Here is a 27759-nt window from a genome sequence, read left to right as displayed (position 1 = left end):
TGGGCGACGGAGCGAGACTCCAGATATAGTTTTTCTTTTTTTTGAGACAGTCTTGCTCTGTCACCCAGGCTGGAGTGCAGCGGTGTGATCTCGGTTCACTGCAACCCCCTCCTCCTCAGTTCAAGCGATTCTCCTGCCTCAGCCTCCTGAGTAGCTAGGGTTACAGGCGCACGCCACCACGCCTGGCTGACTTTTGTATTTTTAGTGGAGACAGAGTTTCACCATGTTGGCCAGGCTGGTCTCGAACTCCTGACCTCAGGTGATCCACCCGCCTCGGCCTCCCAAAGTGCTGGGATTACAAGCGTGAACCACCGCACCCAGCCACGGATACAGTTCTTTATCAGACTAGTTAAAATTAAAGCAAAAAAAAAAAAAAAGCAAAATAAAACACTAAGAATCACAGACTTTTTAGTGACCGAGGCTGAAGCAATTGTTGCCAAGCTAAATCTCTCCCATCTTGAATTTGAGCAGCCTGTTATTTGAAAATACTCAAAAATAGAAGTTTATATGATTCATTTTCTACAAGTTATATGATTCCTTTTCGCCGTTCTACAAACACGGCCAGAAGGTCCATCGAGAGGCAGGCATTACACAAAAAAAATAAGCTTCTTTCTGCCCTCAGGACTGTATGGAGGAAAAAGACTACCAAAATCAGTATCTACAACAGGATGAGATAAGCAACGTGAGGAGAGGCACAAAATGCCGTGAGGTGACTGAAAAAACCAGGTCCTCTCATTCTGAGAGGAGGAGCCCGATTTTCCCAAAGTTTTAAAAGAAATAAATAGGACAAGAGTCAAAGAATCACACTCGAAGAACTTTGTAAAGTGCGCTCTCCCGCCCAACTTCTCGCCTTTGGCGCCGACGACCATAGAGCCTTCACTCGTTCCAGTCTGCGCGCGCACGCCGGGGCGCAACCCGCCCAAAGCCGCAAGACCATCACCGCGAGAGGGCGCGAGCCCGAACCTGCCTACGGAAGTCCCGCCCTCACTTCCGGCGGCGGAGGATTGGGAGGGATTGAAGCTCGCTTCCGGCTTGGGAAGTGCGGGGCCATCGGCACGTGTGTCATTTCTCGGATTTCTGTATTAACCCTGCTTCTGGTGAACTTGTGTGGCCGGCATTCCTTTAAGGCCTAAGGATGAAGGCGGTAAGTGTCCTTGGAAGCCCGGTCCCCGCAGCCTAGGGCCCCTCCGGGTGATAGGGTCACTGCCTGAGTTAACTTTTAGGCAGGTTTTCACCCGTGTCTATGGGGCGGTGGTTCATAGACTGGGGGCTTTCTCGTCCTTACACCGAACTCATCCTTGGTTACCCACTGTGTGCGCGCACGACTTCAGGGTATCACGAAGAGACAGGCACGGAGTTTTGCATCGGTGGGATTTCAGACTTCGAAGGAATTTTTCAAGACCGTCTTTCGAACTTGTTTTTCACAAATGAGAAGCAGGTTCCTGCCCTCAGCAAATTTATGATGTGAATCACGGTACGCATAAAGGGTAAAGAGACAGAAAAGCAAGTGATTTGCCCTGGTTCTAACAGAAAATAAGAGGTAGTCCTGGGGTTCAGGACTAGCTTTGGGATTTCTGAATGAGGAGTCACCGGCAAGAGAAGTGGAATCCAAAGATCCGAATTCAGTTTTGCCCTCCTTAGTTTATGGGTCCTTTTGGCAGCTTCATCAGTAATGTGAGGATAACAGCAGTCAGTACTCAACTAGGCATTTGGAGGTGATTTGTTGGAGCACTTTGTAAATGACAAAATCGTAAATTAAGTTTTATTAAAGACAGCCAGCATTTTGCTTTGAATGTGTTAAACTACAGGTGTTAAACTAGCCTTGAAGCCACTTTCCGCTACTAGATCAGTGGTTCTTAACCTGCTTGGGCGTCGTAGAGCCAGCCCTTTGAGTTGCTGTGGATTGGGGTCACAGAAAGACCTCAGATTGAATAATTGATGCTGTAGTGCTCTTCTGTAGGATTAAAGCCATCGTTTGGTTTTAGCTCTTACCTGCAAGTCCATGGCTGTGGGACGTTAAAATTGTGGAATTGGTTTGATGAAATTTGTAATCAGTTCTCTTTAAGCTGATTTAAAAAATAAGTTTGTGGGTATGCAGTATTCTTTCTGTTGTTTTCTAGAGAAGAAATAAAAAACAGATCCCAAGCTTTCGCAAGTTAATAAAAACTAGTAAAGTCAAACTTGAAAACAAGCTAAAAAATAAGCAATTTAAACAACAAAGCACTCTCAAGAAGTACCGAAAAGAACAGAGGAAACTAAGGCAAGCGGTGAAAGATGCTGTGTCTAAGAAACCCATTCCATTGGAGAACCCAAAGGAAAAGCGACCAGGTAATTGTGAAAACATCATGTGCTCTGGTTTCCACTGATTTATTCTGAAGTGTTCTTCATGGAAATAACTTTGCTTTCTAATAATCGCTTTTCTTGTTCTCAGATCTTCCTAGAGTGGGTAAGGGTAGTAGTCCTATAGGACTGCTATAAAGCATGTATGCTTTATCACAGTCAGTATGAGAACACATTTCAGTACAGTATTCATTCAAGTTTCTGTTTTTAGTTTGTCTGGAAAGCAGATCTGAAGATGCAGTACTTGGGAAAACAAACTGAAAGTACTCTTGTGCATAAATGTTAGGCAGTGTGCCAGTGCTGCCACTTTCCCATTCACTAGCAGTTAGGTAAGAACATTGCTTGTCTCTGGTTCATTCTTCACAGTATTGCCAAGGTACACTTCTTTTCTAAACTTCTGACTTTCTTTTCATGTGGAAACTTGGGGTGAAATTGAGTTGTAATTGTCATGGTTATTTTGTAAAACTAAAAACTCTTAAGTACTCAAAACATGTAAGGAATATGACTTTTGAGTCAGGCTAGTTCAACAACTTTACTGGTACTTTTAGGGTATTCTTATTTGACTGTATCAGGTTATTAGGCAACTATTCAGTCTTCCCAGGTCCATCTTTTTAAAAATTAATTAATTTTTTTTTTTTTTTAAATAGACAAGGTCTTGTTCTGTCACTGAGGCTGGAGTGCAGTGTGCAAAAATAGCTCACTACAACCTTGACCTCCTGGGCTCAGGCGATCCTCCTGCTTCAGCCTCTGAAAGTGCTGGAATTGCAAGGGTGAGCCTCTGCACCCAGCTAAAGTTTTTTTTTTTTTTTTCCTAATTTTGTGAGTACATAGTAGGTGTATATATTTATGGGATACGTGAGATACTGTGATACAGGCATACAATGCATAATAATCACATCAGAGTAAATGTAGTATCCATCACCTTAAGCATTTATCTTTGTGTTACAAACAATTCAGTTATACTTTTTTAGTTATTTTAAAACATACAGTAAATTATCGTTGACTATAGCCACCCTACCTATCAAATACTAGATCTTATTCTATCTTAAGTGTATTTTTGTACCCATTAACAATCCCTACTCCTATCTCCTCCAACTGCCTTTCCCAGCCAATGGTAACCATCATTCTACTCTCTTCATGAGTTCAGTTGTTTTAATTTTTAGCCACCACAAGTAAGTGAGAACATGTGAAATTTGTCTTTCTGTGCCTGGCTTATTTAACTTGGCATAATGGCCTCAGTTTCATCGCTGTTGTTGCACACAGGATCTCATTCTTTTTTGTGACTGAATAAGACTACATTGTGTACATGTACCATACTTTCTTTTTTTGTTGTTTGAGACGGAGTCTCTCTCTGTCGCCAGGCTGGAGTGTGGTGGCTTGATTCCGGCTCACTGCAACCTCCGACTCCCCGATTCAAGTGTTTCTCCTGCCTTAGTCTCCCGAGTAGCTGGGATTACAGGCATGCGCCACCACGCCCAGCTAATTTTTGTATTTGTAGTAGAGCCGGGGTTTCACCATGTTGACAGGCCAGGATTGTCTCGATCTCCTGACCTCGTGATCCACTTGCCTCGGCCTCACAAAGTGCTGGGAATACAGGCATGAGCCACCGCGCCCGGCCCCATGTTTTCTTTATCCATTTATCTGTTCATGAACACTTAGGTTGTTTCCAAATCTTGGCTCTTGTGGATAGTGCTGAATGAACATGGGAGTGCAGATATCTGTTTGGTATACTGATTTCTTTTTTTGGATACATGCCTAGCAGTGGGTGGGATCGTAGGATTATATAGTAGTTCTGTTTTTAGTTTTAGTTTTTTGAGGAACTTCCAAACTTTTCTCCATAGGGGTTGTGCTAATTTACATTCCCACCAGCAGCGTATGAGGGTTCCCTTTTCTCTGTATCCTTGCCAGCATTGTTACTGCCTGTCTTTGGATAAAAGCCTTTTTAACTAGGATGAGATGATATCTCATTGTAATTTTGATTTGCATTTCCCTGATCATCAGTGATGTTGAGCACCTTTTCATATACCTGTTTGCCATTTGTATGTCTTCTTTTGAGAAGTGTCTATTCATATCTTTTGCCTATTTTTTAATGGGATTATTAAATTTGGAAGGCTCATTTAAAGTAGATAGGAGTGCCATTCTGTGCAGTGTGTACATTTTTATAGCAAGATTTACTAGATTTTTTTTTCTCTGGAGACGGAGTTTTGCTTTTGTTGCCCAGGCTGGAGTTCAGTGGCATGATCTCTGCTCGCTGCAATCTCTGCCTGCTGGGTTCAAGTGATTCTCCTGCCTCAGCTTCCCAAGTAGCTAGGATTACAGGCATGCGCCACCATGCCCGGCTAATTTTTTGTATTTTTAGTAGAGATGGGGTTTCACCATGTTGGCCAGGCTGGTTTTGAACTCCGCCTCAAGCAATCCACCCGTCTCAGCCTCCTAGCGTGCTAAGATTACAGATGTGAGCCACTGCACGCGGCCAAGATTTATGAGTTTTAATGGGTCAGGAAGAATTGTAAGTTCTACTAGGAAAGACGCTAAGATTGTTTTATTCATACTTGAATCCTCAGCACTTCAAACAGTGCCTGGCACTTAGCTGACTTTTTTTTTTTTTTTAAAATAAAAAATAAAAGGAGATGGAGAAAGAGAACAAGACACAGAGTGAGCAGAAAGAGAAGTTAGAATGATCTGTAGTTGGGATTTTGTTAGATGTGAGTGCCTGAAGTGTTGAAAGAAAAATAGTTGAGGATATTGGCAAGAGCGTGGTTGAAGTGATAATCTTGCAATCTAAGTGAGGGAGTGAAGACAGAACACACTGGTAGATAGAAAGTGGAGTGGTCAGTGGATTGAAAGGTTATATAGTTGGTTAAGGAAGAAGTAGTGTGGAAGTAACTGAATGGGAGCTGGAAGGACAAAAGCTTGTGGTCAGAGAGAGAAGTGAGCACCAGGGTTTGGAATGTGGCCATTGGAGGGGCTGGCTGAAATGGAATACGAAGTGAAAGTAATTGGAGATGAGAAGGAGCTGAGGGGCTAAGTCATTGGCTCTCGACGCCCTGAAAGGCATTTCAGAGTGTGTGGAGACATTTAGTTTTTGGTTGTTACAATAACCTGAGAATGCTATTGGCATTTAGATTGCAGGAGTCAGAGATGCTAGCATTTTTCCAGATTCAGAACACCCCAGTATGATAAATAATTGTTTGCCTAGCATGTCAGTAGTGCTTCCATTTAGAAACACTGGGCTCAGCTGGGAGCCATGGCCCATGCCTGTAATTCCAGCATTTTGGGAGGCTGGAGTGGGAGGATTGCTTCAGAAAGCATAAACTTTTCCTGTTTAAACCCAATATGCAGAGAGTTCTATATCTCTGATACTTGTTTCTAATTTTTCTTTGTGTGTGTGTGGTGCAGGTAAAAGGATTGAGAGGGAAGAAGAGGAAGAAGAAGCCCTTCCTTTAGATATGATGGATGAAGATGACTTACAGTTAATGAAGGATTTAGGACAAAGAGCATCTTTTCTAACAAGAGATCTTTCTTCTAGGTAATACTTCATGTGGGTTATAATCATTCATATCCATATACTGTTAAAAACTTGGTTCTGAATTTCACTTAGGTGGTTCAAGGTGTTTACCTTTGAGCACAATGTTTACAAAGAATAAACTATTATTTAGCTTATTTCCTAAATAAAGGAGGTTCATGTATAAGACAAGCTGATTTCATTTAATGTACATCTTTCTTTTGCGTCTGAATAGTGAAGTAGAGTGAATGGGGGAAGAATGCTGTTCTCATTTTGAGGTGTTGGCAGAATAGTTCTGAGTTCTTTATGGCTATGATCTCACTTAATCCTCATTACCCTGCTAGGTAGTTCTTATTCCCACTTCCAGAGAGGAAACTGATGGTTCCTTGCAGTCACAAGTATCTGGAATTTAAACTTGGACCTTTTTTTTAACTCCAAAGTCTGTGGTATACTCTAAATATTTTGGGAAAGTAAGAGTCACACTTGGTTCTATGGACTGTTCTTGAGAAGGAATCTGCTGTAACTTTCACCTTTATTTTGCATCTAGAGGGAAAACTAGATGTAGCCAGAGTTAGAGTCTGTGTGGTAGGCTGTTTACCCATTTCATTTATTCATTTGCTGTTTGAGTGCCTGCTATGTGCCAGACACTGGCCTAAGTGCTAATATCCATATACCTATTGAAAGTTGGCTGGTGCTTTATTTTTCTGTACTTTTGAAATGATAGGTCTCTAGATACCTTTTTAGATCTATTAAGACTGAAAATTGATCTTTTTTTCCCCCGCAGTGAGCCTGTTCATGCGAAGAAACGGAAGCATGAACACATTATAGATAAATATGAAAAAATACCAAGAACTCTGCAAACTGCACCAGAGAAGGAACTGATTCATTTGCTTCCTATCAAAGATAAAAGTGGTATAATCCCACAGACTAGGGAGAAGCCAGGTGAATTTAATAAGCTGGTAATATTAGTTGAACTTTTACCCCCTTACTGATATAACGTGTTTTTTTTTTCACTCAAAATTTAATTTTAGTTTGATTTTACCCATATCTGCAAAATATTCAATTAGTCTTATAGCAAGCTTGATGATTTGGGCCAGAATTATAGATGATTATCTCAGGTATCAATTTGTACTGTGAGGACAACTTAAGCTACAAGGTTCAGGTGATTTTCTTTTCACTAAATTTTGTTGTTTCTGAAACTAGAGCATATTAACTGTTCTTGGTTAGCTTTCTTTTTTAATGTATCTTTCATATGTGAAATAAAACAGAAAAGTTCAGATATCAAAGATGTGAAATTACGTGGTTTATAACAAAGTGCATACCTATAAAACTACCATCCAGACAAGAAAAAAAATTACTACTAGCTTCTAGAAACCTCCCTTGTGCTCACCTCAATCACTAATTGCTCTCTTCCCATAAAAGTAATTGCTATCCTGAGTTTTATTGTAATCACCTCCTAGCATTTCTTTAGTTTTACCACTTAAGTATATATCACAGTTTTAATACACATGTTTTCCATATAGTTACTGATAGTAACAAAGATGAAGAGGATCAAGAAGAAGAGAGGGAACTTGAGGAAGGTAATATGTCTTTACAGTTACTAAATTGTGAATTGAGAAGTAGTTTTTTTGCTTAATAGTAAATGTGAGTTAATTTTAGATAAAATCTGGAAGGTACATTTTGGAGTACTGCTCATTTCAAGGTCATTTTGAATATTTTTCCACATTTGAAAGCTTCATCTTGTGGAATTATGAATAGATTCTTTGTTTTTTTAATTATGGAAAATTTTACACAATCATATTTGTGGTATCTAGGCATACATGAAGTGTGTCTTGTTAATTATTACTGTTCTGAATTCCTTTTAATTGTAAGAGAAAGACTAACTTATACAAATAACTGTTAACTTTTTAGCCTTAAATTACAAAAGCGATTATGTAGTGTGAAGTCATTTTGGTTTGTTTTTAGCGCAATTATGCTTGTGTATGTTTCATATAATTGAATGTCAGTTTCTGTTATCTAGGACAGTTTAATCAAAATTGAACTGAAATAATGCATTTTATTGTTTGAAATTATATTAGTTTGGAATTTGTGACAGAACAATCTAGTTAAATTTTACTTTTGCTTAGCAGACCTCATTAATAGCAAAAATGAATTACAGGTCAACTGTTTAACTGTTTGCAGTCACCCATCATAAAACCATTACAGATTATGCTAGTGTTGATTAAATCTAGTTCCCTATGAATTTCTTAAGGCGGGCATGTTTTTCTGTAGCCCAAAACTACGAAGTATTAGTTTGTGTAAAGTAATATATAGTGTTGAAAACAAAGAAGAATATTCTGTACTTAAAAAGAGACTAAATCAGATTATTCTATTCATTAATTAATAAGAATTATTTTGGGCTTATTAGCATAGAAGCTAAGAATATGAGATCTAAGCTGGTTGCACTGGCTCATGCCTGTAATCCCAGCCCTTTGGGAGGCTGAGGCAGGAGGATCACCTGAGCCCAGGAGTTCGAGACCAGTCTGGGCCACATGGTGAAACCCCATCTCCACAAAAAATACCAAAATCAGCTGTATATAGTGGCTCACAGCTGTGGTCTCAGCTACTGGGGAGGCTGAGGTGGGAGGATTATTTGAGCCTGGGAGGTGGAGGCTGCAGTGAGCTGTGATAGTGCCACTGTATTCCAGCCTAGGTAACAAGTGAGACCCTGTCTGTAAAAAAAAAAAAAAAAAAAAGCTCTAGAATCAGACTGCCTGAGTTTGATTCCTGTTTCCCTTTGGTTTATGAGCTTAGCCAAGTTATTTTCTCTTCCTTTGCTTCAGTTTTCTCATCTATAAAAGGGGGCTAATGATAGTACCTGTATTGTTGAGGAGATGATGTGTAGTAATAAAGGCAAAATTCTTAGCTATCATCATTATTATTATTACTATAAAATATTAAGATTCTTGGACACTTGTAAGTAGAGGAATATGTAAGGGAACATCTAATCTGTTTTAGAGATCACTGAAGATCCTATTCAAGAGCTGACCATAGAAGAACATTTGATTAAGAGAAAGAAGAAATTACAGGAGAAGAAGATGCATATTGCAGCCTTGGCATCTGCCATATTATCAGATCCAGAAAGTAATGTAGGTGGCATTAATTTCTTTAGGCTTTTTATATTAGGTATGGTGTAAATGCCTAATATTTTAAGATTCCCTTGTTACCTGTAAGCATACACTAAAAGGAAAAGCATTAACTAAACATAGTAGCTGGGTTAGAGTAAGAGAGTCGACAGAATCTTAGCTTAATGCTATGTCTGGACTTAATTTCTTTTGTAATCCTAGAAAAGTTACTTAAATTCTCTGAATCTTATTCTCTTCATCTTCTTATATGAAAATATTGGACATGTTATAACTCTAAAAATATTTAAGTCTATAAAATTGTATTAGGGAGGAGGAACCTGTTTGCAAATTTGCTTGACTAACCTGTGGAGTTTTTAAAAACGAGCGCGCTACAGGGAAGTGTATGGAATTAGTTCAGGAATATTTGTAAGTTGAAAATATTTTAAGTGAACTAGAGCCAAAGTTAAAAGTGTTATTGTGCCATGTGTATAGTGGTGAGTTAGTGATGGTTATAACACATGAACTAGAGAAATCTGAGGTTTAATCTTGGCCCTGATAAGTACTATCTGTGAGACTTTGGGTAAGTTATTTATCCAAGACTCTTTCATCTCTAAAAAAGGACAGTATCTTTTTCAAAACTTTGTGGTGAGGGTTATATGATGAAATATACATGAAGTCATATAAAATGATACTATTATTATTGTTACGTTGGTGTCCCCGGCATACTATTATAACAAGTATTTGTGTATCAAATGATTTACATTTGTGGAAACAAATTTCATGTGGGAATGCTTTAGAGTAGTGTTTGTCCTTTTCTAATAAAGTGAGGGGAAGATCTAGAGCAGAATTAGGGAAGAGAGATTTGGAATATTTCTTATTTGTATTCTCTCAATCATTACAAAACCATAGGCATAAGAGATTGATCTAATTTTACAGCTGGAAAATTGAACATTAAAAAACCCAAGTGATTTGTTCCAGATTTTAACAGCCACTGAATTGGAACCCAGATCTTCTACTCAGGAACCTATGCTCACAGGCAATAGTAGTTTATCAAAGCAATCAAAACCACCTTTTGCATTATGCCATAGAAATTATCTTTGAAGCTAAAGTTAATGTGGCTATATTATATGTAATTCCTGATTAATTCATGTGTATGATTGATATATTTGGTTAATGTATATAACATTTTAGTATATTTTGAAAAGTGTTTTTAGAAAAATAGGAGACATGTACTTTAGGAAAATCCAGCTAAAAAGAATTTCCCAAAATAGCTAAATAATAAATTTAAACTAGTTTTTTAAGGTCTATATTTTTCTAACTATATAACAAAAATATGATTACTGATATAGTTTGGATGTGTGTCCCCTCCAAATCTTATGTTGAAATGTGATCTCTGATGTTGGAAGTGGGCCTGGTGGGAGGTGTTTAGATCATAGGGGTGGATCCCTCATGAATGGCTTGGTGCCATCCTTGTGGTAACAAGTGACTTCTTACTCTGGTAGTTCATGTGAGAGCTGGTTGTTTAAAAGAGCCTAGCACCTCCCCTATCTTTCCTGTGACATGCTGGCTCCCGGTTTGCCTTCTACCTTGTTCGTAAGTTTCCTGAGGCCTCACTAGGAGTAGAGGCTGGCACCAAGCTTCCTCTATAGCCTGCAGAACTATGAGCCATAATAAACCTCTTTTCTTTGTAAATTACCCAGCCTCAGGCATTTCTTTCTAGCAACACAAGAATGGACTAATACAATTACCTTGTAACTTTATCAACTTATCTCTTGGTAAAGTGAGCAGTGTCTGGAGTTTGGTGAGGCTTGACTAGACTTGGAGTCGTGTGAATTCCGCTTATTTTGCCGGATGTGGGGCTGTTTTTTGTTCATAATTGTTTTGCCATGATTTCTCTAGCTTTATAAGCTATTTCTTTAACAGATTAAAAAATTGAAAGAATTACGTTCTATGCTGATGGAACAAGATCCTGATGTGGCTGTTACTGTTCGAAAGCTAGTAATTGTTTCTCTGATGGAGTTATTTAAAGATATTACTCCTTCATATAAAATCCGGCCCCTCACAGAAGCAGAAAAATCTACTAAGGTAATGCTAGATTGCTAGATATAATTACTATCTAAAATAACTGAACGTTTTGGAGAGATAGACTCTTTTTTTTTGAGACAGAGTTTTACTCCGTCGCCCAAACTGGAGTGCAGTGGCGTGATCTTGGCTCACTGCAACCTCTGCCTTCCCGGTTCAAGCGATTCTCCTGCCTCAGCCTCCTGAGTAGCTGGGATCACAGGCATGCGCCACCAGGCCCAGCTAATTTTTGTGTTTGTAGTAGAGACGGGGTTTTTCCACGTTGGCCAGGCTTGTCTCAAACTCCTGACCTCAGGTGATCCACCTGCCTCTGCCTCACAAAGTGCTGAGATTACAGGCATGAGCTGCCGCACCCGGCCTAAGCGACTGCTGCATTTTTTTTTTAATAGTACTGGGTGTATACTAGACAACCATATTTTATACTAATTTTGGGGTTTTAATATTCTGATTTTAAAAAATGATTGACCTTTTTGGTCTTTTCAGACCCGAAAAGAAACACAGAAGTTAAGAGAATTTGAAGAAGGCCTGGTTAGCCAGTACAAATTTTATTTGGAAAATCTGGAACAAATGGTTAAAGGTATATTAAATGTATCTTAAAAGTATGTAGCATACATAGCCTTGATCATGAAGGTGAATTCTGTACAGTGTTCTGTGTTGTGTAGTGAGAGGCAGGTATGATCAGGAACAGAGTCTAGAGTCAGACTTCCAGGGGTCAAAGCCTGGCTCCACCACTTACTACCTATGTGATGGGAAAATTACATAGTCTTTCTGTGTCTCAGTTTTTGTCTATAAAATGGAAATAATTATAGCACTCACCTTCCAGGATTATTGTAAGAAGTAACTGAGTTTGTAGATATGAGGTGCTTAAAACAGTGCCTAGCATGTGCTATATACTATATTTTATCAACTATTAGTATTATTGCTGCAGTTTTTAGTAAGCAGTTGTATTTTTGTTGACAATGCTTTTAACAAAATATATTGTTATGAACAGTTGGGATTTATTCTGCTGTTTTCTATTTGGAGGCATGGTAGTCAGGGAAGAACGATAACTAGAGGCCAGGTGTGGTGGGTCACACCTGTAACCCCAGTGCTTTTGAAGACCGAGGCAAGAGGATTGCTCCAAGCCAGGAGTATTGCTCCACGCCAGGAGTTTGAGACCAGCCTGAGGAATGTAGTGAGACTCCTGTCTCTAAAAAAAAAAAAAAAAAATTAGGCATGATGGCCTAGGCCTATAGAGCCCCAGCTACTGGAGATCTGAGCTGAGAGGATGACTTGAGTCCAGAAGTTTGAGCTTGCAGTGAGCTATGATTATGCCACTGCCCTGTAGTCTGGGCGATAGAGTGAGACCCTGTCTCAAAAGAAATGAATAAATAAATAGAAGGATAACTAGAAATGGATATTTGCATGCCTTGAAAATGGGTTTATGAGTCAATTATTTGGCATCCCAAATAAACTCTTAAACTCTTTTTCTTCAGAAAAGGAAGGACATAGAAAAAATAGGGGTAGGAATAGGGAAGATAGTTGGTTGCCTAGGCCAGGTGCTTTCATTTGGCCTAATTGGCTCATTTACCCAGCTTATTTAGTAAGGATCACCCATTGCTATCAGCTGGAACAGGACCACTGAATCCTGTTGGCCTAATAAGGGCATAAAGGTAGTAGAGTATAGTGGGGTGGGGGTGGGTGGTATGGATATTGCTTCTATGTTCTGGTGTTCCAGCTGGCACCCTATTAGCATTTGTTTTTCCAGTGAGAGAGCCTGGGAGTTTTTCTTTTGTTTCTGAATTTCTGAACTGTTTGGAAAGCTGGGAGCTTTGTGTAACCATCTCTGTCTGATAGAACTATAACATGAGCCACATATGTCATTTAAAAAAAATACAGACACACTAAAAAGCAATGACATTAATTTTAACAGAACATTATATATATTCAGATTATCATTTCAACATGTAATCAGTTTTAAAAATTAGTGTCTTACATTCTCTGTTTTTTTTAGTACTAAGTTCAAATCTGGTTTGTATTTTATAATTAGAGTATATCTTAATTTGGACTAGCTGCATTTCAAATGCTCAGTTGCATCCTATATGTGGCAATTAGTAGCCTCCATATTGGACCTTTCCTAAGCTGATCAAGCCATTATGAAGTCTTTCTTTTTTTTTTTTTTTGAGATAGTGTCTTGCTCTGTTGCCAGGCTGGAGTGCGGTGGTGCAATCTCAGCTCACTGCAATCTCTGCCTCCCAGGTTCAAGTGATTCCCTTGCCTCAGCCTCCTGAATAGCTGGGACTACAGGCACGTGCCACCCACCATGCCTGGCTAATTTTTTTATTTTGGATTTTAGTAGTGATGGGGTTTCACCCTGTTGGTCAAGATGGTCTCAATCTCCTGACCTCGTCATCTGCGCGCCTTGGCCTCCCAAAGTGCTGGGATTACAGGTGTGAGTCATCATGCCTGGCGTATGAAGTCTTTTTTTAAGGGGTATGGATGTGTGTGTGTTTATGTGTGTTAAAATGTACATTGTTTGTAAAAGAAAGCCAGTTTAACTTTTGACCAATGAGTAAAGTAACTACAGTTATCTTTTGATTAGATTGGAAGCAGAGGAAGCTGAAGAAAAGTAATGTAGTTTCCTTAAAGGCATACAAAGGACTGGCAGAAGTTGCTGTGAAGAGCTTGTGTGAGCTGTTGGTGGCACTACCCCATTTTAACTTTCACAACAACATTATCGTATTGATTGTCCCTCTCATGAATGACGTGTCAAAATCGGTGAGTTGCTATAAATGGTTATTGCTGTCCTCCTTAGAAAATTATATACTATGTGGGCCGGGTGCGTTGGCTCACGCCTGTAATCCCAGCACTTTGGGAGGCCGAGGCAGGCAGATCACGAGGTCAGGAGATCGAGACCATACCGTCTAACACGGTAAAACCCCATCTCTACTAAAAATACGAAAAATTAGCAGGGCATGGTGGTGTGTGCCTGTAGTCCCAGCTACTTGGGAGGCTGAGGCAGGAGAATGGTGTGAACCCGGGAGACAGAGCTTGCGGTGAGCTGAGATCGCACCACCGCACTCCAACCTGGGCAATAGAGCGAGACTCTGTCTCAAAAAAAAAAAAAAAAAGAAAATTACGCACCATGTGATTTTTCTCCCCCTACAAAATTCTTCTGAAGTTATTTATTGCTAAAATAATATCAATTTATTAAACACTCTCTCTGAAGAAATTTATCTGAACATAAGTTTAGTGGTTCACAACAGGAAGCAGTTTTGTCCCCCAGGGAACATTAGGTAATGTCTGCATACATTTTTGGTTGTGATGACTGTGGTGAAGATAGTCTTAACTACTGGCATCTAGTGGAGAAAGTCCACGGGGGCTATTAAACATCCTAGGACAGTCCCCCTACAACAAAGATTTCTGTTACCCAAAACGTCAGTAGTGCTAAGGTTGAGAAACGCTGGTTAAGTGTGACATTTTATTTTTCAGATATCTGAAATGTGTTGTGAAGCTGTAAAGAAACTCTTTAAGCAAGATAAATTAGGCCAAGCTTCTCTTGGTGTAATTAAAGTGATTTCTGGTTTTGTGAAGGGCAGAAATTATGAAGTTAGGCCAGAGGTGAGCCTTTCTTTTTTTACTTTGCATTTTGTTTTTAAATTACAAAGTTGACTTTCAGTTGTTATGAGGAATTTATTCCTTATAAGCATATGAAGTAAAAAGTATTCAAGCTCTTTAAGTGTTTAACATGTTAACTCCTGAAATGTTTGATACTATTAACAGTTTGGTATTTATCCTTCTAGGTGTTTTTCTATGCAGATATAGTCATATATACTTGCTTATATTTTAAAATAAAAAATCGGCTTGTACTTCGAAAACTGTTCCAGAACAGTTTTCATTTTCTATATTGTGAACTTACATATAGGGTTATCCCATTCTTTCTAGTGCCTACCAGAGTATTCCATTGTGTGCCCTAATTGATGAACAGCTGAGTTTTTTCTAGATTTTTGCTGCCACAGTCAGTGTTGAGAACATTTTGACCTTACTATTTTTTAATATTGTGTGAGTATTTTGTGAATTAAACTTATAAAATGTAGATGCTGGATCTAACAGTAATCACGTTTACAAACTCAAACTGTTGTTCAAAAACGTTTAATCACTGTGTTCCTGCTAGGAGTGTTATTTCCCTCCTACCTGCTCAGAATGTTACTATTTAATCTTTGGTAGTCTGGTAGTTTATATATATATAAACTTTTCACCTACCAGACTGCTTATTATTCGTCAATTTTTCTCTTAAATTGTCTTAGTGACTTGTGATGAGTTTTTAGTACATACTCATTTTAATAAATATCTGCTATGTGCCAGGCACTTTTTTTAGGTCCTGGGAATAAAATAGTAACAAAAGAAACAAAACTGCCTGTGGAGCTTGTATTACATAATAAGAATATTAACTCTTTGTTACATATGTTGCAGATTTTTCTCTTTTTTACTCTGCCTTTTACTTCTGTATTGAGCCTTATATATGGAGATATATTTTTTGTTATGCACGTAGTCTCCTCAATCCCAATTTACGGAGTCTCTCTAAGATTTTTAATTTTAATTTTTATATTTAAATATTTAAGCCATTTGACATCTTTATATGTGTGGTATGAGTACAGATTTAATATCTGTGTTTAATGTATGTAATGAATATGTATTTTATAGTTTAATGTATATTAAATATGTATGTATTTGAAATAATTTGACAGCCAGTTATTTCATCACCATTTTTTTCTGCTGATATAAAATGCTGCTTAATTATTGTGTTATATCTATAGTATATTTGGGTACCTGGTACCGTAATACTATCAGAAAGGGTATGATTGATAAAAGACATGACTATTCTTTTTTCTCCAAAATATTCTTATTTATTTCAGTATATTACTCCAGGCAATTTAAAATCCATTTTTCACTTCCTTCCCTCAAAATAGCCCACACAGAGAATCTGATTAGAATTGATTCAATGTATTGATTAGTCTGGATGAATTAAAATATTTACAGAATTGATTTTTTTCTGTTCAAGAATATTGTATCTTGCCATTTGTTTAAGACTTTTATGTTCCTAAGTGAAATTTTATAGTTTTCTTCATTGGGGTCTTAGATATTTTAATTTGTTTTTAGTAATACAGTTTTGGGTGTTAAGCTGTTCTACCATTTTATTTCTGGATTTCACAGTTTTCCTTTGGCATCAGATCCCTTTTTATTTTCTTAAAACTGATTTCAGTTGAATTGCTAAAATTACAAACATTGAATGAAAGTAACAGAACATATTTAGCATCTTTAGTCAGAACTGTAGAGCAATCAGATAAGGCTTAAACATGAAACTCAGCCATAGGAGAACTCTTTAACTTTCGTGATGCTAGAATAAAAACACATCCTTTGACTTGGAGTTACTTTTCCTTGGTAGGTGATATTTTGAGCACATACAGTACCTACAGAATATTCAGAGTTGATCTTTCTGATACCTAGAATGACTTCAGGTTCACTCTTTATGCCTTTAGTTATTCCTTGTTTCGTTCTGTGCTTTTAGTCCTCTAATCTCAAAAACTCAGCTTTCTTCCAGATGTGCATATTGGAACATCAAAATAATACAAACCTGTATTTCTCAAGGTTTTTTCCAGGAATGCTTCTGTGCCTGCAGGAGGTCGGTAGGGTGATTTCATCCAGAGAAAGTAGCGTTTTAAACCCCTTTTGTTCTTAGTGTTTGAGTATGAGAAGTTTGCTGTATCACACAAAAACACCAGTTTCTAAATTAGTTTCTGAATTTTTGAGTGGCATAAAGCAATAATTTTTATTTTCGTCCCCGAACCAGCATCAGCTGGGAATTAGAATGCAAATTCTGGGGCTCAACTCAGACCTACTGAATCAGAAACTCTGGCGATAGAGCCCAGCAGTTTGTGTATCTTCTTCTCCCATAGTGGTCCAAACCTTTTTCTGGCCTATTTTCTCTTTGTCATCCTCTTGGCATGTGTTCTCTCTTCCTCATACTCATTAAACTGCAAAGAAAGTTTTGTATATTTAGCTAGTATTTGCTAGTGTCCTTTTTGTGTATTTGCTCCTGTCCTTCCGTAGACACAAGTTATTGAATATAGCATACAGATAAAAGAACTTGGTGTAAAATGTTATAAAAGATGCTTGAAGGTTTTTTTTCTTGAATGAGGGAAATAACACTGTCAAGTACTTTTCTGTGTAAAGTTTTTGAGGGCAATATAAATATTAAGCTGTATATTTGTGTTTTTTTTCAATATTAGATGTTAAAAACATTTTTATGCCTAAGAATCAAGGAAGTAGAAGTGAAAAAAGATACAGAAGACATTAATAAACCAAAAAAATTTATGACTTTCAAAGAAAAGAGAAAATCTCTATCAAGAATGCAGAGAAAGGTTTGACTTATTTCCCCTTTTGTTTCATTTAAATTTTTCTGTTTATTTGATCTTAAACTTATAGTCACAGGTAAAAATCAGTTAAATCATAAATATACAAGTTTTGAAATATATCATTTAGAGAATTTTATCTTTCCCAGTTACTGCAAAAAAATGTTTTCTTAAATCAATTTTAACTGATAATGATTGGCAAGGAGAGCAATAGATGAAAAGATATTTTTGCCATGCTGGCTTTTATCCTTTGGCTTTTTAGATCAATTTAGAGTTGTGATACACAGATTCCTTACTTAACAGAAAAGATGCATTCACATGAAGTTGGCAGCAAAGTGAGTTTCTGTTAATTGAATCTTGTTTCTTTATTGGTTTGTATTTTAAACTTGGGTTGAAATTTCAGCCCCTTGTTTATTTACTGAAAGTTTGGAAACTTTTTTTTTTTTTTTTTTTTGAGAAATGGGGCTAATAGTACCTACCTTGCAGGTAATCGTGCAGTTTAAATGAGATGATGCTTATAAAACACTTGGCAGGTTTTATAAACATTAGTTTTTACTACCACCACCATCATCACTATTACTGTTATCACAGCTCAGAACATTTCTAAACAGTTTATTAGAGTGATCAAGTTGCTTTTAAAAACAAAAGTAATCTCGGGATATTCATGTTTGAATGGGTCTAAGTTTGAAAACATGATGGAAATATCAAAATAGACTTAATAATTGTGAACAAAAGAAGATAAATATTTTAACTATTTATATCATACTATCCTAATGCAGGTTGGATAGCTCTGTTAGGAAGAGCATGTTTATAGATGTGGTGGGGAAACAAAGACCAGTAAGAACATGGCAGCTCTTTAACAACTTCTCATGAGAGAAGGAAACAATTTCTCAGTTCCCTGTGCCTCAGGCAGCTTAGAAATTATCATTTACTGCTCTTACAGCATTAGGAAGTAGAAGAAAAAGGATATTTTATTGAATTTCTTTATAGTATCTGGTTTGATGCATTGTATGTAAATATGTTAGGGAAGTATTGTTGGTGACTGGCTTCCAAGTTATAGGTGATTTAACTATTTTGGGCTCAACATGTTCTTTCCTTTCATTTGAAGAACTTTAATTACAGAAAATGATAGCATATCCCAGATACCTACTATTTAGAGTGAGCAAATATTAATAGATTTACTTTAGTTTTTTTCCTGGAAAAGAGAGAAACTGTACGTTAGAGAGTAGGAATTTCTTTTCTGTCTCCAATTTCATTCTTCTGCTTTCTTCCCAGGAGACACCATCTTTAATTTGGTTTGTGTATACTTCCAGTCCATGTTTCTCTACTTTTGTTTATATTTGCATTCATAGACAATATGTGGTATTACTGTATGTGTTTTATGACATTTACGTATTCTGCCTCTGCTTTTTTCACTCTGTGGTATATACTCTTAGATTTTTTTTTTTTCAATCTATTTTCAGTGGAAGAAAGCAGAAGAGAAACTAGAGCGAGAGCTTCGAGAGGCAGAAGCTTCAGAGAGTGCTGAGAAAAAACTTAAACTGGTAGGCAGTTTCATATTCTGTTATGCTTTTAATGTTAAGTTGTTTAAACTAGAAATTTATTGTTTCAGCTTGTAGCTGTGTAATTTTGGTTTCTTTCATGAGGCTTAGATGTGTGACTTTTGTGGTGTGTGGAAAACTATGATGTGATCAGTGCTAGTTTTATGAAGTCACAGAATGTATGTCTTCGTTCTGTTTTGTTAAAAATTTCAAAGATTGCGTTGTGGGGAGGCATGGGTAGGGAAAAAGAAGTTTAACCTGTTGAAGTCGTAGTTATGCTTGCTCAGTAGAAACCATACCAGGGTATCCTAAAGTCATTTTGTCTGTCTCCTCTGCCAGCACACAGAGACTCTGAATATTGTGTTTGTAACCTACTTCAGAATATTGAAGAAGGCCCAGAGGTCACCTCTCCTGCCAGCAGTTCTAGAAGGTCTTGCCAAGTAAGGGCTGTGTAGGTTGAAATCTTTTAGATTCTTTCTAAACAGGAAAGACCAAAGAATTTTAGAGGGTTCCCTAATGATGGCCCGTTATCCTCAGTTCTCATTCCTTTCTGTTTGTCACCATCCTTTCCTTGAAGCTATTCATAACAGTGAGCTTTTTTGATTTTCTCATCTCAAACCTTTTATTTTTAAAATCTCCTTTACCAACTCCTGCCTATTAAATTCGAGGTGTTCCTAAGGTTAAATCTCTCAGTTCTTGACTCTTTCTGCACTGTGTAGTCAATTGCCTATCGTCATAGTTTGAGTGGATCATGTCGATGACTCTTAAGTCTATTTTAACCTGGCTGTACATCATTTCTCTAGTTCTGTGTAATCTGTTTCTGCTAAGATAGATCTTTCTGTGTATTCACTCAGCACTAATGGCCTTGTCAGGATGTGAGCTAGAGTAAGGGTTGTGGTTGTCATGATAGCGTTCCACAATTTTTTGAGGTGGTATCCTGTAGAACATTGCTATTTGGTAAAAATATGATGTGAACTTACATATATAATTTAAAATTTTCTATTAGCCACATTAAAAAGGCAAAAAACACATGAAATTAATTTTTATATATTTTACTGGATTTATCTAAAGTATTTTAACACAATATTAAACATTAATGGGATGTTTGGTGTTTTTTCATCACATGTTTTCGAACACTTATTTTATGCTTGTGTCTTAATTTGGACTAGCTACATTTTAAGTACCTAATAGCCACATGTGGCTAGTGGCTACCATTGTTGGGCAGCACAGCTTTAGGAATAGAGTTGGAAATAGAACTGATGGCTAGAAGATATAGAAAAGGCAAGTTCTGTTCATCATAAGAAATTACTTTCTAATGACTGGAGCTATTTGGCAATGGTATGCATTTCCTTATATGGTGATATGGTCCTTGTGGTTGAAAATCTTCAAAGAGGCTAATCAGAGAAGGGATTATTACTACATTGTGTAGGACCTGATGTTTTTGTTTTTAAATCGAGACAAGCTCTCACCATATTGCCCAGGCTGATCTTGAACTCCTGAGTGAGTCATCCTCCAGCCTTGGCCTCACAGAGTGCTAGGATTATAGGTGTGAGCCACCATGCTCGACCCAGCTATTTGTTTTTTAATGACTAATTCCTTTATTTAAAACAGTTTAAAAAATAATATATGCTCATTTAAAACATTTAAAATTTAAAAATGCAAAACAATATACAATTTAAAATTGCAAGCTCCCCCCCTATATATGTATGTAGTCTGTCTGCATGCCATCTGCCATCATTTTTTTTTTTTTGGAGATAGTGTCTTGCTCTGTTGCCCAGGCTGGAGTTCAATGATGTAATCTGAGCTGACTACAGCCTCCATATCCCAGGTTCAAGCAGTCACTTGCCTCAGCCTCCCGAGTAGCTGAGACTATAGGCATGTGCCATCACACCTGGCTAATTTCTGTAGTTTTAGTAAAGATGGGGTTTCCTCAGGTTGGCCTGGCTGGTCTCGAACTCCTGACCTCAGGTGATCCATCCGCCTTGGCCTCCCAAAGTACTGGGATTACAGGCATGAGCCATCGCACCCCGCCTGCCTGCCATCTTTCATGCAAATGGAATCATGCTATGTTTAGTGTCCTGTAACTTGCTTTTTTTTTGGTTTTGTAAACAGTTACTTTTGGTACCTCTCCCTTATCACGTATATATCACTTAATTTTTTAAAAATTTATAATACCAGGCCGAGGCGGGTGGATCACAAGGTCAGGAGATCGAGACCATCCTGGCTAACACGGTGAAACCCTATCTCTACTAAAAAAATACAAAAAATTAGCTGGGCGTGGTGGTGGGCGCCTGTAGTCCCAGCTACTTGGGAGGCTGAGGCAGGAGAATGGCGTGAACCCAGGAGGCAGAGCTTACAGTGAGCTGAGACGGCACCACTGCACTCCAGCCTGGGCGACAGAGCAATACTCCATCTCAAAAAAAAAAAAAAATTTATAATACTCCATTTTATAGATATATTGTACTTTATTTGGTCAGTCCCCTATTTGCACTGGAAATACTTGCGCACGTGTGTGTGTGTGTGTGTGTGTGTATGTGTATATCTTCATGCACATGTGTGCATGTATTGCCAGATCAGAGGGTATGCTCATTTTAAATTTTGATAAATAATTGCCAAATTGCTTCTCCAAAAAGTTGTACTAATACGCATGGAATATATCACTCATAAGGTCTTTTATTCTTCTACGATTTACATAGATCAAAGACTCCTCACTAATATTGAAGAGATATCCTGACTTTAACCTACTTCAGTGTCTAATATAGTATATGGAGTAACTCTCAAATTTAGCAGCTCATATGATTCCTTTTTACCCTCTTGTGTGGTCTCAGTTATTTCTACAAATAGAGACCTGGGACAGTGAAGTGAGTTACCCAGGATCATGCAGGTAATTAAGGATCCAGTATTCTTTCCATTTTATCCTTAAAGCTGTCATAAGGTCCATATTCTTGGAAGCAGCAGAATCTTTCCTCGTCTCTCTTCCCACCACCTGTTGTCTTAGAGCTGGTCCTGCTGGATACCTAGTAAACTTTTCCTCAGGAAGTTGTTTGCTTCTGGTAATTTCTTTCTCAGTGCAGAAGGATTTTTGAAATATTTTTGGTTTGTTCAATGCCTTATATGTTTCTACTGAGTTTAGTGTTCAATGGTGCATGAATTGTTGACTAGGCCAATCTGAATTAATGAAAAGTATCAATAATTGCCGTCTCTTTCATAGCTAACATTTTGAAATAAAGAATATTAAAAATACAGTTTTAGAGTCAAGCTTAATTTCTACCAGCTTTATTTCTGCTTTTAGTTCATTGATTAAGTTTTGTTTGATTCCAGGTTTGCTCACCTTATAAATGTGGAATTTTTTGATGATCTGTTAGTAGTTCTTCATACTCTCATCGAGTCTGGTGTAAGTAGTAACAAATTACTTTTTAAAAGATATAAATGGTAATTACTATTTTAAAAATTTGTCAGGTTTATTGAGATATATTTTGTATACAGTAAAACTCACCCCTTTTAGATGTACAGTTTATGAATTTTGACAAAGGCCTATGATCATATGATTACCACCATAATCAAGATGTAGAACGTTTTCAAACATTGGAGAGTTTTAAACAGGAGAGTTGCCTGACCTGTTTTCTTTGTTTTTTAACTGATGCATAATAGATGTACATGGTTTCAGGGTGTATGTGATAATTAAATATATTTGTATAATATAGTTTGTAAAGATTTTACTTGGGATATCAGTCACCTTAAATATGTGTCTTTATGTGACAACCATTCAAATTCTTCCCTCCTAGCTATTTTGAAATAGATAATAGATTATTGTAAACTATAGTCACCCTGTCAATCTGCCTCATACTAGGTTATCTTAAAGCTAACCTTTGCAGGTCTTTTTCTTCTTTTTTGAGGTAGGGTCTCACTCAGTTGCCCAGGCTGGAGTGCAGTGGTGCAACCACAACTCACTGCAGCCTCGACCTCCCGGGGCTCAGGCGATCCTCCCACTTCAGCCTCTTGAGTAGCTGGGACTACAGGTGTGTGGCACCATACCTGGCTGATTTTTCTATTTTTTGTAGAGATGGGTTTTTGCCATGTTGCTCAAGCTGGTCTGGAACTCCTGGGCTCAAATGATCTGCTTGCCTCAGCCTCCCAAATTGCTGGGATTACAGTCATGAGTCATTGCTCCTGGCCTTAAAGGCCTTTTTAAAAGATATAAATGGTAATTATCATTCTTAATATTCCATCCCCCCTCACCCCCCCCCTTTTTTTTAAGGACCTAAGCTATCAAGAAAGTCTTCACTGTGTCCAGACTGCTTTTCATATTCTTTCTGGACAAGGTAAGATATTTTCTTAATCTTAAGTTTTGTTTGCCTTACCTTTGAATGCTACAACATACCTAATTGGTGTTTATTGTCATTTGAAAGGTGATGTTCTGAATATTGATCCAATGAAATTCTACACACACCTCTACAAAACACTATTCAAATTACATGCAGGTATGTATGTTTAGATAATGTTTCTTTTATATGTATTTATGTTTTAAGAATATGTTATGACCAGTCATTGTAGACAAATGAGAAATAGGAACAGGTACATAAAATGCTGACTTGCCAGTGCCATGCATCTGTATTTAATCTTACGTAAGACTTGGAGAAAGAGCTTCTGGAATTGACTGGAGATGCAGTAAGTATAGCCCGCTGTATCTCCTTAGCAATATAGCACTACCTCATTGATTAGAGAAATGGTTTGGGACAGGTACAAAAGTTTATCTTGGGTTTATCTGAAGTTCAGTCCAGTTGCATAATGGAAAAGTAATGAGAACAGCTCTGAGGGATATGTCTGCTGTTTTAGGTGCTACCAATGAAGGTGTTGAGATTGTACTCCAGTGCCTTGATGTCATGCTAACTAAGCGCAGAAAGCAAGTTTCTCAGCAGCGAGCTCTTGCCTTCATCAAACGCCTTTGTACCCTTGCTCTTCATGTTCTTCCAAATTCAAGTATTGGCATTTTAGCAACTACCAGAATATTAATGCATGTAAGTAGTGACACAAATGAACAGAGCTAAGTTCTTATAATGCAGTGATTTTTTTTGTTTGATGCATGTCTTTCCCCCTTTTTATATTATTTCAATTACAGAAGTAATTCACACTTGTAACAAAATCAGGTGACAAAAGAATTACATGAAATTGAAAAAAAGCATTTTGTACCTATTGACACTTCTCAGAGTGTCATTAGCTGGGTGTCCATTTATCATTTGGTGGGTATTTTTCCAGCAGTCTTTTAAAGTTCATATATAAACACATACACATAGAAACAACACAACTTTGTATTTTAATGGAAAGAGGATTATGCTATATATTCTACCACTTTTTTAACCTTAGCATTTTAATCGTGGTAAACACATAATGTCACTACTCTTATCTCTTTAATGTCTATGTAAGGTTTATTTAGTTCTTTGCTTAACAAACACATAGTTCTGACTATGTGCCTTCCACTGTTATGCCTTACAAAAATTTAATTTTCATAACTCTGAGGTAGCTACTATTCTTCTTCCTGTTTTACATGTGGGAAAACTGAGGTCCGGAGAGGTTAAGTGTCTTGTCTTGAGTAGCAGTGCCAGTCAGTGGTAGAAGTGATATTCAAATGTAGGCAGTCTGGTTTTTCTGTTTCTCTTGATATAGGTTATTTCTTTTTTTGCTATTACAAATGATGCTATAGTGAATATCTTTTTGTATTTATCTGATGTAATTATTTCTATCAGATTTCTAAAAGTGGGATTGCAAGGTGAAAAGAATATTGTTTTCTTTTGCAAGATAACATTTTAAAGACAAAGATAAAATTTTTTTTGCAACTTTTGTTCTTACGATATAAACTTAAAATTGTTTTTTATTAAAACTAGGTGTAAACACTTTACACCTAAAGAGCTAAAGCTCTTCTTATACAACTATAAATTTAAATGCAAATACAACTACAAACCAGTAACACCTTTTACATTAACAATGTTAATTTAACCAATTCTTTTTATGTGACATTTTTGCAGACTTTCCCCAAAACAGATCTACTGCTTGACAGTGAATCTCAGGGAAGTGGAGTTTTCCTTCCTGAACTGGATGAGCCTGAATACTGCAATGCTCAGAACACTGCTCTGTGGGAACTACACGCTCTGCGGGTAAGAGTGGCCCTCGTTTTTTTCTTTTTGGGGATGTGTGTGAACAATTGTTTTCCAGTTTTTCTTCAAATAGTTGTTATTGCCAGAGTACTTAATTATATTTTGTTCTGGGGCTGCTTTTTTTTAGAATTCCTGTGTTAGTATGCTACATTTTACTTTGCTCTTACTATTTTTTAAGCTGTTGAGGTACATTTTCTAAGGAAGCAGAAAACTGTCAGTTCTGTGGGGTGAGGTTGTGGAAGATTTACTGAAATCTTTCCCTTTATTGAAATCTTTCCCTAACACTCTTCAGAGGATTTGTTAGCAGGTGCATTTCTGTTGAGTCCTATCCTAGGAGACTTTAGTAAGCCCTGTTTCAAGATGGTTTCACCTATACAGTGATCCTACAGTGTGGACAACATTAGAGTGAGACTTGTAGAAAATAGAAGTGGCAGGTAACCTGTTGTAAATTAACTTTTTTCACTCGGAAAGAGGAATTGCTTTTTGATTTTTCTATTTATATTGTAAAAGCAAGATAAACTACTTCACTGGTAACTTGATTTGTGTTTTAATCCTATGAGCAAAGATAATATTTCTGTGGCTATGTGCTTCTAATGAATTACATATACTGTACATAGGTGATGAAAAAAAAATTTGGTGTACTTTCATTTAAGAAAATCTTTGCTGTGGCTAGTGTTTTTTTGTAAAGGACTGACCTGTGCAAAATGTGATTGTCCTGTTTCCCCTTCAGAGGCATTATCATCCCATAGTGCAGAGATTTGCAGCCCACCTGATCGCTGGAGCACCTTCTGAAGGCTCTGGAGCACTCAAACCAGAGTTGAGTCGAAGGTAATATTTAGCATTGCCTTATTCTAAAACTACAAAATTCAGCTGGTAGCCACTTACTATGAGAAGTCTGTTTTATAAAGTAATATATTACACAATGTAAAGTGCCAGTTGGGTATCTGGGTTGGTCTTGCTTCATATTCCTGAATTGTTCTGAAAGAAAACATGCTATGATTTTGTTAATCACTTAAAACATTTTTTTTCTTCTTATGTCATTCAACTTGAAAAACATTTTTTTAATCATGAAAAGTTTCACACATACAGGAGAGTAGAATGGTATAGTGAATGTCCATATGCCCCCCATCACTCAGGTTCAACAATGAATAATCTATGGCTATAGGTGCTTCATGTGAAGATAAAACACAAGTCAACCAAATTAAGTTTCCTTGCTTTCTTGCTGTCTCTTTTTTTTTTTTTTTTCTGAATGGTCCTGTTAGGGCAAGAAGAGGAGAAAAAAAACAGTGAGGATAGGGAAGAAAAGAGGTGCTTTGGAACACTGCCATCCAGAAGGGCAGCTGTTTCTTTTTTTGGCCCTTGCAGACTACCTTCTGACCTGTAAGCAGCTTGGATGGGTACTTCCAGCACCCACCTCACACCCAGATGAGGAAAAAGTCCTCCTAAAAGAATCTTCTTTTCCCTGAACTGTTGATTTAGAAAATTTTCACAAGTGCAGAAAGGTGAAAAAATAATAGTTACTTTTTTTATTTTTTTGAGAGGAAGTCTCGCTCTGTCACCCAGGCTGGAGTGCAATGGCGCGATTTTGGCTCACTGCAACCTCCGCCTCCCGGGTTCAAATGATTCTCCTGCCTCAGCTTCCCGAGTAGCTGGGATTACAGGCACCCGCCACCATGCTCGGCTAATTTTTGTAATTTTTGTAGAGATGGGATTTCACCATGCTGGCCAGGCTGGTCTCGAACTCCTGACCTCAGGTAATCTGCCCACCGTGGCCTCCTACAGTGCTGGGATTACAGACATGAGCTACTGCGCCCAGCCAGTAATTACCTTTTTTTACATACAGACAGGAAATACTTCAGTTATACAGAGAAAGAGAGAAAATGGTATAAAAAATCCCTCAGTCCATTTATGGTGCCATAAAAAATGCCTAAGACCGGGTAATTTATAAACAACAGAGGGCCAGTCTCGGTGGCTCACACCTGTAATCCCAGCACTTTGGGAGGCCGAGGCGGGTGGATCACCTGAGGTCAGGAGTTTAGGACTAGCCTGGCCAACATGGTGAAACCACATCTCTACTAAAAATACAAAAATCAGCCAGGCGTGGTGGTGGGTTCCTATAGTCCCAGCTACTTGGGAAGCTGAGGCAGGAGAATTGCTTGAACCAGGGAGGTGGAGGTTGCAGTGAGTCGAGATCTCGCCATCGCACTCCAGCCTGGGCAACAAGAGCGAAACTCTGTCTGAAAAAAAAGAACAGAAATTTATTTTCTCACAATTTTGGAGGCTGGAAGTTGAAGATCAGGGTGCTGGTAGGTTTGGTTGACTGATGAGGGCGCCTCTCTGCTTCTGAGGTGGCGTCTTGTTGCTGTGTCTTCTGGAGGGGAGGAACCCTACACCCTCACATGGCAGACAGGACAGAAGGGGAGCAGGGCCACAGCTTAAGTTCATGAAGCCTCTTCTATAAAGACTTTAACCCATTTATGCCAGAGGTGGCAAATTTTTTTGTGTGTGAAAAATCAGACCTTGGGTGATGACCTTGAGCAGTAGGATATAAATAACTCCTACAAGCTTAGGACAGTAGTAGGCATAAATGGGTTAATCCCATTCATGGCTTTCATCTCTTAAAGCTTTCACCACTTAATACCA

At 37.8% G+C, this 27759-nt stretch overlaps 1 protein-coding gene across 5 annotated transcripts in view; it reads left to right on the top strand.

The window, feature by feature from the left end:
* The first annotated feature begins 1016 nt into the window (after nucleotides 1-1016).
* NOC3L (NOC3 like DNA replication regulator) overlaps nucleotides 1017-27759 on the top strand; it is a 48197-nt gene continuing 21454 nt past the window's right edge. For 3 of the 5 annotated variants that reach the window (XR_280760.5, XR_010578051.1, XM_005565985.5), the window contains exons 1-19: nucleotides 1017-1144; nucleotides 2121-2328; nucleotides 5740-5869; nucleotides 6630-6787; nucleotides 7369-7425; nucleotides 8843-8973; nucleotides 10873-11034; nucleotides 11515-11608; nucleotides 13613-13788; nucleotides 14503-14631; nucleotides 17301-17432; nucleotides 18887-18967; nucleotides 19304-19404; nucleotides 22286-22358; nucleotides 23223-23286; nucleotides 23374-23445; nucleotides 23801-23982; nucleotides 24988-25116; nucleotides 25847-25944. Coding sequence is in view for 1 of the 5 variants with exons in the window: in XM_005565985.5 (XP_005566042.3) it covers nucleotides 1136-1144; nucleotides 2121-2328; nucleotides 5740-5869; nucleotides 6630-6787; nucleotides 7369-7425; nucleotides 8843-8973; nucleotides 10873-11034; nucleotides 11515-11608; nucleotides 13613-13788; nucleotides 14503-14631; nucleotides 17301-17432; nucleotides 18887-18967; nucleotides 19304-19404; nucleotides 22286-22358; nucleotides 23223-23286; nucleotides 23374-23445; nucleotides 23801-23982; nucleotides 24988-25116; nucleotides 25847-25944 (2186 nt within the window). In the remaining 4 variants the exon portion in view is untranslated. Of the gene's footprint in view, nucleotides 1145-2120; nucleotides 2329-5739; nucleotides 5870-6629; nucleotides 6788-7368; nucleotides 7426-8842; nucleotides 8974-10872; nucleotides 11035-11514; nucleotides 11609-13612; nucleotides 13789-14502; nucleotides 14632-17300; nucleotides 17433-18886; nucleotides 18968-19303; nucleotides 19416-22285; nucleotides 22359-23222; nucleotides 23287-23373; nucleotides 23446-23800; nucleotides 23983-24987; nucleotides 25117-25846; nucleotides 25945-27759 lie in introns of all 5 variants that reach the window. The other 2 variants (XR_012417976.1, XR_012417977.1) reach the window with 2 other exon arrangements.

Source organism: Macaca fascicularis, chromosome 9 (assembly GCF_037993035.2).
Source record: "Macaca fascicularis isolate 582-1 chromosome 9, T2T-MFA8v1.1".
Lineage (NCBI taxonomy): Eukaryota > Metazoa > Chordata > Mammalia > Primates > Cercopithecidae > Macaca > Macaca fascicularis.
The sequence above is the reverse complement of the archived record's forward strand: the minus strand, read 5'-3'. Positions and strand labels throughout refer to the sequence as shown.